Raw genomic sequence first — 13,104 nt, 5'->3', positions numbered from 1 at the left:
AAAAGTTTTCAGTGAAAATAACATTTGAGAAAGAGATGGTATTAGCAGATTCATTGAGCAAAAGCATAATTGTCAGCAGTTAGTATCTGTGATTTTGCATGTGAGTTGGAAGAAACTGATCACCATGAAACAAGTTGGGAATGGTTTAATCATCCAGTTCAAATACAACAAAGTTATCATTCAGCAATAATGTCTTGGGGTCATTTCAGACTTGCCTGAGTGTTTCCATCCATTGATTTTCAAGATAAATTAACTGCCTAAGGAAATATAATAGTCAAAAACAACAAATTGTACCAGCTGTGCTATATAAAGCGTTAAGGTCAGTTACTCTTTTAACATATGCTAGCATAGAAGACTGCAGTTGGGGAGTCCAAGATTGTCGTGGCTGCGGATAATGACTGCACTTAAGCAATGTCTTTCAAATAGTGCTATTCATTTGGTACAGTGAAAATTGCGAGTTAGCGGACCTTTATTTCAATATACCATTGTGGCAAGGCTATGGGCAAAGGTTGGTGCTGACTTTTGTGAGTTAAATGGTCATATTGTGTATGTAATTATTATAACTTTATTGAAGTGAGTTGAATTACTTCAACTACTGCCAGTGGTGTTTTGAAATAACTTTGAATATCCTAATTAGTCGTAATGGACTTTACATCTATAGAATTTGAAGTGTTTGCTGAAACATGATATTTTTGACAATCGACAGCATCACCTATATAACCACAATTAAATAGTAAAGCTGTGAATGCTAACAGAATTGTTATATTTAACAGTCCAGACCCACAGCAAATAAAAATCATAAATATTGCAGATGCTGGAAATCTGAAATAAAAGCAGAAAATGCTGGAAACTCTAAGCAGGCCAGGCAACATCTGTGGAAAGAGTATCAGGGTTGACATTTCAGACTTCAATATTAACTCTATTCCTCCTTCCCTAGATGCTGCCTGACCTTGTGAGTGCTTCCAGTGTCCTCTGTTTTTGTTTCAGATTTCCAGCATCTGCAGTCTTTTTTCTTGATATTCATCTTCACCGGCTTGATCAATGACCATCCATCTATGAAAATGTTGGAAGAGAGGATGTTTGCTGATGACTGTATAATGTTCAGTTCTATTCAGTTGAATTATGGGAGGCCTTTAAAGTGGACATGTTTCAGCTACGGTCTTGGTACATTCCATGAAGGAGAAGGGGAAGAAAATTAAAACCAGGGTTTTATATATGACTAGAAAGATAGAAAGAAAAATAGAGCAGAAAATAGGAACAAATGATAGTTGCCAGGTTGTTAACACAACCAGCATCTGCAGTTTAAAAAAACTGCAGATGCTGGAAATCTGAAACAAAAACAAAGGACACTCAAAGCACTCACAAGGTCAGGCAGCATCTAGGGAAGGAGGAATAGAGTTAATATTGAAGTCTGAAATGTCAACCCTGATTCTTTTTCCACAGATGAGAACCAGGTTGATTACAGAAAGTTCAGAGATAAAGTAAAAAAGGAAATGAAGAGGCAATGCGAGAATATGAGAGAAATATTCTGGGAGTTAATGTAAAATGGACTCTAAAAATATTCTTTCAGGATGGGAACAGGAAAAACGTTGCAGGAGGAGAAACAGCGAATCAGAGATCAAAAAAGAAAACATACTGGTGGAGGTAGAGGGCTTGGTTAAAGTAATACACGAGTACCTTATATGAGTTTTCACCAAGGAATAAGATCATGCTAGAACATCAGCAAAGGGAGACTTAGGGATTCGAGGGATGAGGGTCTTTAGGTGTGTGGATAGATTGGAGAAGCTGCTGCTATTCTGTATGGAACAGAGCAAGATTCAAGGAGTTCTGATTGTGGTAGTCAAAATCAGGAAGGGTGTAGACAAAGTATATAAAGAAACACATTGATGGAGATATTTATAAACTAGGGGATGTGGAATGATTGACAAAAGAATCAAAAGTGACATGAGGGAAGATGCTTTTACACAACAAATGGCTAGGATATGGAATACATTGCCAGTGGTAGCGGTAAAGCAAGATTCACTTGTAGCATTCAAAGGGGAGCTGGACACATACCAGAAAGGATTTACAAGGCTCTGGGACAAAGGTAAAGGATTGCTCTAATGTAGAACTGGTACAGGCAGACTTAATGAGCCAAATGATCACCTTCCATGCATCTGCAACACCTCAACAGATGTAGAAGTCCATTTCTGAATTGTGTAAATCCTAGATATCATTTAGGTGTGTGTTTTTTAAATACTGTTAAGTGGCAAGTGAAATTTATGCCTCCAAAACTGTTAAGCAATCTGCATCATCAGCAATCTGAAAATCATCATTGAACAGAAACTCAGTTGCACCAGCCACACTCATTCTGTGGCTAGAACACTAGGTCAGAGCCATTGTTCTTGGTCAAGATATACATGAGTACATTAGATGAGTTTTCAGCAAAGAATAAAATCATGCTAGAACCTCAGTAAAGGGAGGCATAGGGGCTCAAGGGATGAGGGTCTCATCCCTCGACACAGTAAAGTGTGTGTGCCATCTACAAGACACAAGTCAGGAGCATGATGGAATACTCTGTCTGTTTGGATGAGTGCAGCTTCAACAAAGAAACTTGACACCATCCAGGACAAAACAGCCGGCTTGATTGGTATCATATCCACTATCCTAAACATTCACTGCTTTCATCGCTGGTGCTCTGTGGCTGCAGTGTGTGCCATCTGCAGTCTGTGCAAGCAGGATAAGGTAAATAAGCACATGGAGATGCACTGAATCTAAATTCTGAAATTCCCAATTTAAGAGCATTGTGGGAGTGCCTTCAGGCCGTAGTGGTTCAAGAAGGTGTCTCGTTATCACTTTCTGATGTCAGTTAGGTATGGGTAACATATCATGCCCTTGCCTACAATGTCCAGATCCTGACAAATGAAACCTTTTCGCAGAGTCTCATAAATCTGAACTTTTAGTATTGTTACATTGGCACAATGCACCAAATGAAGGAATAAAAACTAGTTCTGCATAGAGATGTTTGGAAGCACGATGTAGCTTCCTCCTGCAGATGTCCCATTACAACTCGGAGAACTGGATCAGAGTATTGACGACTGCACTGTAATGCAGGTCCGCTGTGGTGCAGGGAACTGTCTATATTCTCCAAAGTAAGGTGGAATAATTAAACAGCAGTGGGAATCCCATGTGACAAATACTAGTTAATGATCATGGAATTGGAAGCAGCCGTGATTGAAGGACTATGCACTTTAATAATGCCTGTTGTGATGGTGTTTGTTTTAATTAAACATAGAACTTTTTTTTGAAGGGAACCATGAAAAGAGATCTATAACCTCACTTCTTCTTAGGCAGGTCCTCAGGATCAAGCATAACTTGTTTCCACTCTGGCTTTGTGGGTTCTGGGGTGGCTAATGAAACCATTGTGGGAACCACAGACTCTTACACAGATGGGGCAGGAGGTGCATGACAAAGTGGATGGGTGAGTTATTCGTGAGGTGGTGCACGGGCTTCTTTGATCTCCGGATGCAAGGCCCTGAGGTTTTCAATTCTATCCCAAAGGCTCCTTCTCCACTTTGAATGGTCATGGATCAGAGGTTCTGAGGAGTCAGTAGGGATGTTGTGCTTCTCGGAGGTATCTTTGGTCACATCCTCAAATGTTTTTCTGTCTGTTTGGTAATCTTCTCCCACAACAGAGCATGGAATGAAATGTCTATTTTGGGAGTCTGGGGTCAGGCATGTGAACAACATAGTCAACCCAACAAAGCAGTCCAGATGAAGAGTCTCAACCTGAAACGTGAACTGTCCATTTCCCTTCATCAATGCTGCCTGACCCGCTGAGTTCCTCCAGTATCTTGTGTGTTGCTCCAGATTCCAGCATCTGCAGTCTCTTGTGTCTCCAACCCAACAAAGCTGACTGAGAGTAACTAGGGCCTCAATATTAGGGATGTTGACTTAGGAGAGGATGCTGTTCTTGGTTCAGTTATACTTCCAGTGAATTTGGAGGATTTTGTGAAGATATATTGGTAGTATTTTTCCATGAGGTAGTCCGGGGCTATGAAGCATATCAGAGGGTAGGGCTCACTGCAATCAAGTAGACCATGAGCACTGTGCCAAATCAGAAGCTTGATCTTGAAATCCCCTTTCCCTCAATTGATCAAAGGCTGTGTTGGCACAATGAAGGTGGTGGTGCATTCCATTATGATGTCTGCTTTCCTTGAGAAGTGGGTCCTTAGATGTTAACTGTGGTCCACCACGCTAATACTGATGCAGTAGTCAATGCGGTCATATGAGTAGGATTGTTAATTTGCATTGCTCCTGGAAGCTCTTGGGTATGTCTCTGTAAAAATAGCAAACAAAAGGAGTCTGTAAAATGCTCATCTCCATGAGCTTCATGTAGTTACTCTTTGTAACAAATCTTGACTTTGCTTATAATTAAAGAGGAATCGATACACATAGCCAGAACGGTAGGAGCAGAGAGATTTGCAGTGCTTTCTGGACTGAGGAACCTTACAGAGATAAAGGAGGATAAAACCAAGAATGGAATCAAATACAGGAATTTAAATTTGAGATCCAAAATTTAATCAGCCTTGTACTATCTTGGCTTGTGAACACGTGATAACTGAGTTCATTTATTTGCCTCTTCAATCTTCGTTTGTAATTCTTTTATTATCTTTGTCTTGCTTGACGTTTATTTTACTGCTGTATTGTTCATAATTTTTTCTTTAATTTTCTTTACTAACATTTTGGTTTTGTCACTTCCTTTTAAGCAAAAATGTCTTCAGTCCTTTTTTTTACTTCTTTTGTCCATCCTTTCATTTGTAAATGTTGCCTTTGAATTGGGCACTAGGAACTGTCCAAGAGCAGCTTGGAACACTAAATGGCTTTTGTTCTAGGAAGTAACTTCACTCATTTGTGTGCACCTTTTTAAAGCACAGCCTTGGTGCTACAGGCGTGTTGACTTCAAGCCCCTCACATCCCTACTTCCATTTTCATCTGTTTTTATTTTTACACTTCACTAGGTACATTGCATGCTTTAAATCTCCTCAGACAGTCCATTGAGAGCAAAGTTCAGGCTCCAAAGCTTCAGTGGTACGTGTTCCAGGTTTGCCTCTCTCGAGCCCTAGGTTATCTCTAAAGAGTGGAATTCACCATCTTATATTTACTGGTGTGACGTACCCATGCCTTGTCTTACTTTTCTTATTTTTAGGAACGTATTTAAACCTGGGACAAAAAATGGTGAAAAATCACTGTATAATGCAGGAAATTAAATTGTTGCACTCTTTGAGGTTATTTTGTTATAAAATAATAATGTTCTGCTTAATTAAATTTTGAGCCAGATTGCAAAAATTTTAATATTGATTGTTTTATGATAGCTTCTAATTTTGCTGATGCTGCATCATCATAAAGTAACACAGTGGTTGATAGAGAACAGCCATTGAATATGTATTCAAGGTTGTAACCTAGCTAAGAGTAAAGGAATTCTGTCAATATCTACCCAATAGCAAATTGTACAGTTAGACTTGCATTGTTTGTGTATTATCTATTTAAAATAAAGCAAATTTAAAGCCAAAGACTAAAATGCTAGCATCAACAAAAAAGATGGCATCAGGCTATAGAATTTAAACTGCTCCTCCTGCTTTCTATATAAAATCACATGAATATATTTATTGTCAGCATGTTATTACTCAGTTTTAAATATAAAATGAAATAACCACCTCGGCCAACAAGAATGTTCTGTCTGAGCTGTCCTTGATGGACCTGGATGTGCACACTGTGTGATTTGGTAGTAAACCATTCAGCGCAGAATGCCTCCCAAGTCTGATCCTTCAAACGTGCTAAGTTAGCTAAGATTAGTAGCAATAGTAGACAGAGCATTAAAAGTTGACTTGAAGGACTCCAAGTTAGTCTGAGGGAAAATCAACCAAGGTTCCTGCTCTTGATTGTCATACACCTACCCCAGCTATGAAGTATACATATATGAACATTGAATGAGAATAGGATGCTTGAGACAGATAAACATGCTGTTATCACTCGCTGCTGATTGAATAATGGTTTGAATAACGAAGGTGCTGGAATCCATGAAGTATATGTCATGAAGATTTTACATTTTCAGGAAAAGTACTGAAGGAACTGAACTTTCTGACTGCATCTTTCTTGGTGCAAGTTTATTACAGAATTCAGATATAGATTATGGATCTGTATTACTACTTACATTCACATTCAAGCCACTAGATGGCACGTCCTTCCAAATTTAAAGTCAATATTGGCATCAAATGTCATGGGAAGAAGCCTATGGCCTTCTCACATGCTTTCCCAGATTGTTGCAAAACTATTGAGATGTAGCAACATAGATATAAACTGTTTATATAGAGCTTTTATTTAAGGAATTAAAACATTGTTAACAGCAAATACGTATCCTTATAACACACAAAAACTCAACAGGAAAAGCGCTGTAGGTTTGGCTAACAAGGGAAGTTAAAGACAGAGTTACATCAAAGGAAAAGGTTGATAATGTTGGCAGAAAGAGCAGTAAATTTGAGAATTAGGAAAATTTCATATCTCAGTGAAGGAAGTCCAAGAAATTGATATGCGAAAGGTAGGTAAAATACAAGAATATTCTTGTGAGAAACACCAAAACAGACTTTAAAAGCTTCTATAGGGTAGAAAAGGGTAAAGATTGGCATAAGTTAATGTGGGTCCCTTGCAGACTGTGACAGGAAAAAATATATTGGGGACTAAGGAAATGGCACAAATATTAAGTATCTATATTCATGGAAGAAACCACAGGAAAAACTCCCAGAAGGAGTGGAGGACAACCATTCTAGAGTGAAAGAAAAGCTGAAGGAGATTGCCATCAATTAAAAAAAGTATTATGGAAATTAATCAGCCAATAAATCCCAGGACCTGATAATTGGCACACCAAGGTATTGAAAGAGATATCTATGGAGATAATATGCACTGTTTGGCAACTTCCAAAACTCCTAAGATCCTAGTATGATTCTCACAGGTTTGAAGGTAGCAAATGTGACCCCATTATCTAAGAAAAAGAGAAAAATTGGAACCACAGACCAATTAGCCTGACATTAGTAGTCGGGAAATTGCTGGAATCTATTATTAAGACTCTGCTAGCAAGGCCCTTAGAAAATAATAATAGGATTGAATGGAGTCGTCATGGATTTATGAAAGGGATGTCCTGTTTGATAAATCTTGTTGGAATATTTTGAGGTTGTAACTAGCACAACAGATGAGGAGTACCAATGGCTTGATAAACTTGGACTTTCAGAAGACCTATATGATGCCGTGCAAGAGGTTATTGAACAAAATTATAGCACCTAGTGATCAGGGAAAATGTTGAGATTGAGGATTGGTTAACAGGCAGAAAACAGAAGAATAGATGGGGTTGTCTTTGACTTGGGAGGCTATGACTAGTAGGGTTACTTAAATAACGAAAGACAAAGATGTTGATGTTCAGAGGGACATTGATTCAGATTCAGATTACATTGTCATATACATCAGGGTGCAATGAAATTCCTTGCTCTCGTGAAGCTCACAGAGTAAACAGTAAATGAAGTAACAATAAACAGAACAATAAATAGTGACGAGCGCAAAACAACACACTTTGTATTCTTGTACACAAATCACTGAAAGTTAACATGCAGCTTCAGCAAGCAATTAGAAAGGCAAATTATATGTTGGATTTGAGTACAACTGGAATATTATATTAAGGTCTGGCCTTCTCTATCGGATGAAGGAGAGCATGCAGTTGAGGAACTGCAAGGAGGGTTCACCAGATTGATTCCTGGGCTGGGGTGTTTGCCCCATGAAGAGAGATTAAGCAGACCACTCCCTATTCTCTCTTTAGTTTAGAAACATGAGAGGTGATCTCATTGAAATGTGTAAAATTCTTACAGGGCTTGACAGGATAGATGTAGGAATAATGCTTTGCCTGGCTGGGTGCATTTAGAATTGGAAGTCACTGGCTCAGCAGAAGGGTTTGGTGACTCAGGACTGAGATGAGACAAACATTTCTTCACCCAGAGGGCAGAGAATTTTTGGAATTCTGTATCCCAGAGGACCCAGTTGTTGAGTATATTCAAGATAGAGGTTGAGGTGGATTTTTAGATATTAATGGAATTAAGTGATAAGTACACAAAAGTGGTGCTGAGGTAAAGGATCAGTAACAAATTCATTGAATGGGGAGATCAGGATTGAGGGGCCAAATGGTCCACTCCTGATTCTACTTCTTATGTTCTTAGTTGTTTCTAATATTTACATTTTGGCACATGTGCACTGCAACCTTTCTTTAATATTTTCAGAAACCAGTTTTTGTAGATTATCAGTTTAAAACAGTAAAAACTTCTAATATTGTGGCATAGTCACTGTGACTTATGCTCCCTGTGCTTTTCTAAGCAGCATATTGGTCATATGATCCTGCCTTTCTGAACATTAATATATGAACAGTCAACTCCACCTAATATACGTCTTGGGTTTGTCATAATACATACTCAGACAACATGCTGTTACCCACATTTGTGAGCTTTAGTTGCTGCTGTCTGTCAGCTTTTGGTAGTTTATCTCTGGTGTCTGGATTTGCTTTAAGACTTGTATGTCTATCACGGTGGTGTTGCTTTGAATGTGAGATCAAAAGAAGATGAGTTCCAGAAAAAAATTTCCTTGTATGAAGAAAGGAATAGTCTTGTGTAAACATCCCCATGACAGCTCCCAATGAGTTATTTTACTGGAGCATTAGCACCCAGGATGACAGACAGGCTGAGACTGTGCAAAATAACAAATCAGTCCCTGTGAGCCAGCAGGCAGTTGCCACAACAGAACTAAGATTTCTAAAGGAATTTTGTTCCAGTTATATTGTAAACGTTTGTGTGGCAGCTCATCTTTTTACAAGCTGTCTTGCCTTGGAGTGTTGCAAAGCAGCACCAGTTTTCTATGCTGGAAGATGTTTGTATTGAGACACACACCTGACAGAAGGGAGCATTATCATGAGTAGAATCAAGGATAAATTTGAGAGCAAAGTCAAGATGGGTATTGTACTTTTTTGTTTATTTCTCATTTACTTATGTGGGTATTGCTACTGTGGAAATGGGCCTTCTTAGCTGGCCAGAAAGGGCAGCCTTCCAGTATATTTTCATTTCAGTGTGTTTCAGCTGCACAGCACTTCCTGTTTATTCAACATCTTTACACCATTCTTCAACCCCCGCTCTACAGCAACAGCCAAAGAACAACTGCAAGCCGACGGAAATTTAGAGGCACTAAGCTCTTTCGGTAAACTTCCCCACTTTCTCTGTAATTGTTTGTGTCATATCCAGAATTAAATCTGTCACATGAAACAATACTGATGAGCTGAATAAGGGAGTTGTCGAAAGATGCAAATGTTACGATTTAACCTTAAATTGGTGGTAAATTAGGTCATGCTGAGGAGTAAGGAAAATGTTACGAAGAATTAGTTTATATTTGATCAATTTGTGTTGTATATGAGTGTATAACTAAAAAGTCATGATAAATAGAGTCAAATAACAGATGGTAACAAAGAGTATGCAGTCTGTTAAAGCATGCACAAAGCATATTTGCAAAATAAAATCCAACTGCATTAAAATTGTCTTTTGTGCTTAAAAGTGGTCCGATATTTGAAACTGATCTGAACTGTTTTCTAGTAGGAGTAATCACATGGGGGAGGGGGATGGAAAGAGTGACTGAATTTATTTACTCAGATGTTATGCTGATGTAGGTGTGGAACTAAGTCACTGTGGGAACTATGAGTTGCTTTCTGTTGGTATCTTCATAGTTCTGATGGCCATCAAATTTCCCAGCTTATTGGTTTTGTTTATTCTGGACAGTCTCTGTTTGATTATTTATCAGAAGGAAAAGGGAGTAGTTTGGGCATAAAACAACTGTACCGGGTTTTACTTCCAGCAGCCAGTCTATGTTTTAGTGCATCTGAACTCTTTTAGAGCCAACAATCTAGGGTATGATTTTGGTTTTGATTTTATTGTCATAAATTTTTTAATTCACTTCTGATTTACCCCAGAGTGCATTGTATTTGTGAACACATCTTGAATGATCTGGCCAATAATTTTATCTGGATCTAACTTCTCATAGTATTAAGATAGCTCTTACAATTTTTGTTTTTCTTTTAGTTTGTAGAACATTTTGCAATGTCCCATTTTATTTTTCTCCCACTCACAGCCACAAGGGATTCTTTAGCTTAGCTGTTCTGGAACATGCTAGCCAGCTTTTCATAATATATTGTTCCCTTTGAAAATTTCATATCAAATGACAACCATCCATCAATATAGTCTGAAATTTTAGTGGAAAAAGAGACATTGAAATGCAGATTTTTTTTTTGTTGATGCACATTTATGTTCAATAAAAGCACTGTTAGCTTTAAAGAGACTTGCAGAATTTAATGCTGCAGAATTATATGTGGCACTGCCATCAATGGAAATAAATTTGGTTTATCCATTTAAATGTTTTAAGGATATTAACTTGTAGTTTTTGACGGTAAAACAAATGGTATGCAACACTATTTGCTGTTATTCTTCTTTGTATTATGGAGTAGTAAACTGTCCCATTGGGTGTATTTATGGTTAAAAGGTGAATGTTATTCTTTTTTTATGTAGGCTCTTCAAGTTGCACGGCAGCTTCTGCTACAGCAACAAGCTAGTGGGTTGAAGTCTCCCAAGGGAAATGACAAGCAACCAACCCTACAGGTAAGTGTATTTTTTTATATATAGATGATACATAATGTGTATACTTAGTTCTTTTTTGGATAGAAACCATGTACAACTTGACCTAACTGTCATGTGCCATATTTAATGGAATGACAATATAGTCATCACTTAATGAGCTATAGTTTAATAGGTTGGACATTAGGCACCAAAGAAGTGCTTTGTTGTGCTAATGTTTTTGAAAATTCCCAAGGAAAATGAAAAATAACTTCTTTCAGTATGTTGGTGAGGATTCAAATAATTTGAAAGGACCAAAACTAATCACTTTTTATACCCAAGCTAGGAAGTTTTGTTACAGAGATCAACAGTAGCCACCAAGTGGAAGACTTCTTTTAAAGTTAACTGTTGATTCTTATGAAAGCTTGATGATCAAACTGAATGTCATCATTAATATTTTGTAAAGTCATTTGAATTAAGTGCACCTTTCCATCATTGTGATGCTAACTTGGATATTTAACATTTATATTTAAATGTATACACCCTCTATTTAATGAATGATATCTTCTGTCTGTGTTCTGTTGTTCTCATTGATGTTATGTTAAATATAATTCAGTAATGTGCGTTGTTGCCTTTTTTAATGACAGTGTAAAACTGTACATGAGAGAAATAAGCTTCTGCATTTCCTTAAACAGTTTTAGATATAGTTGCATTGAGCTAGGATTGCAAAATGTTTATAGCAGAGGAAGATTTATATGAGTAAGGAGAATTTCACACTAAAAGTATAAGAAACAAAAAATTATAGTTATGAGATTTTTGTTGAAAATTTATTATCAACTTAGTACGGTGTGCCTCTCTGAACTCGAGTCCGAAACGAAACACCGAAAGACTTGCATTTGTATAGTGCCTTTCATGCCCCTTACAGGACATCCCAAAGCACTTTACAACCAATGAAGTACCTTAAAGGGTGGTTACTGCTGTTATATAGGAAATGCAGCTGCCACTTTATGCACAGCAGTCTTCCAGAAATAGCAATGTGACCATTTTCTTATGACTGTTTCTGTGATGTTGGTTGAGAGATAAATATTGGCCAGAGCACCAGGGCTAATTCCCATGCTCTTCTTCGAAATGGTGTCATGTTATGTTTGAGAGCAGACAGGGTTTCATTTTAATGTCTCGTCCAAATAGATGGATGAATGCCCTGTCCTCCAGTAACATCCTAAGACAGAGCATTTGTGTATGAGTCATGGAATTGGCAAACTTTCTGATTAATAACCCAAGAGTTTAGTGGCCAATGGTAGCCTTATCCTGTTCTTCCCACACCTCCACCCCAAACTAATTGTTGAATTGAATAGATCAAATAATTTAGTGTTGAACAGCAATTCTGCCTAGGATCTATTTAAAACTCTCACTGGATTAATTCTTCAATGCACCTTCTTTGAAGACTAACTTTAGATGCAGTGGTTTAAAAATAAATGATCTGATGGTGATTAAAACACATTGGGGAAGGATTTTCTGGTGATTTCATGTTTTTAATTTGAAGGATTCAAGCACCAGGGTCACTGCAGATGTAGGGTTAATATTGAAGCAATTCGTGATCAGCTGAGTAACTCAGCTATTATAAGATGCTCGCATTGCTGACCGTTGTCCGACTTCACTGACTCACCAAGTAAAATAAGTGACTTTCGTGGGAGTAATTAGGTCATTTTTGCCATTATCATTTGATTGACAATTAAAATTCTACTTGGACACCTCTTCAATCCACCACTTTCATCTCAGATATGACTGGATATGACAATTGTATTCTTTTAAGTGCATGCAAGTGTGTGTGTGTGTGTCTATATATGCATGCGTGTGCCAACACACACTCACATAGATTGTTGGGGTATTAGACCCACTGAATTTATTTCTGTGTACTGAAGCTTGCCTGACATGTAGAAATTGCTTTTCTGTTGTCTTGCAAAAACTTCATAGACCTTAAACTAGCAAAGATGATAATTGCTGCAAAATATAGGGGAATTGATTCTGGAGTATGAATTAAGCCAATTGTTGTAAAATGGTCTGAGTGTTGATCCAGTTTAGGCCCACCTGGCTGTTGCTCTCTCTTGCTTTAAGTGACTAAAGTATTATTCTGCCTGAGCCATCATTAGTTTTCAGTTAAATTGGGCTTACAGAATGATTTTAAATTCTGTGTTTGTGGGTTATGTGAGGCAGATATTGTACAAAATATTATTAGCTTCTTGTATTAGAATGCAAAACATAGCCTGGAGTGCAAATCAATTCTTCAAACTGATGTACAGCACACAACAGTTTTTTAAAAGGAGGTACAAAAGACAAACTAAGTATTTTTGACTAATCATAAACGTGCAAATTGCTGACAATTTTCCAAAAAATGTCACGTGTAATTATGGACATCCCTTCCCCCATTACTTGGTTTACACAT

General features: G+C 37.7%; 1 protein-coding gene across 12 annotated transcripts in view; it reads left to right on the top strand.

The window, feature by feature from the left end:
• Positions 1-13,104, top strand: part of foxp1b (forkhead box P1b) — a 458,146-nt gene that overhangs the window by 282,858 nt on the left and 162,184 nt on the right. For 10 of the 12 annotated variants that reach the window (XM_052017521.1, XM_052017520.1, XM_052017525.1 and 7 more), the window contains one exon: positions 10,617-10,706. In XM_052017521.1, coding sequence (XP_051873481.1) covers positions 10,617-10,706 — 90 coding nt within the window. Of the gene's footprint in view, positions 1-8,928; positions 9,022-9,122; positions 9,262-10,616; positions 10,707-13,104 lie in introns of those variants that run through there. The other 2 variants (XM_052017527.1, XM_052017526.1) reach the window with 2 other exon arrangements.

Source organism: Pristis pectinata, chromosome 6, assembly GCF_009764475.1.
Source record: "Pristis pectinata isolate sPriPec2 chromosome 6, sPriPec2.1.pri, whole genome shotgun sequence".
NCBI classification, from domain to species: Eukaryota; Metazoa; Chordata; class Chondrichthyes; order Rhinopristiformes; family Pristidae; genus Pristis; species Pristis pectinata.
This window is presented reverse-complemented; position numbering and strand designations above follow the sequence as displayed.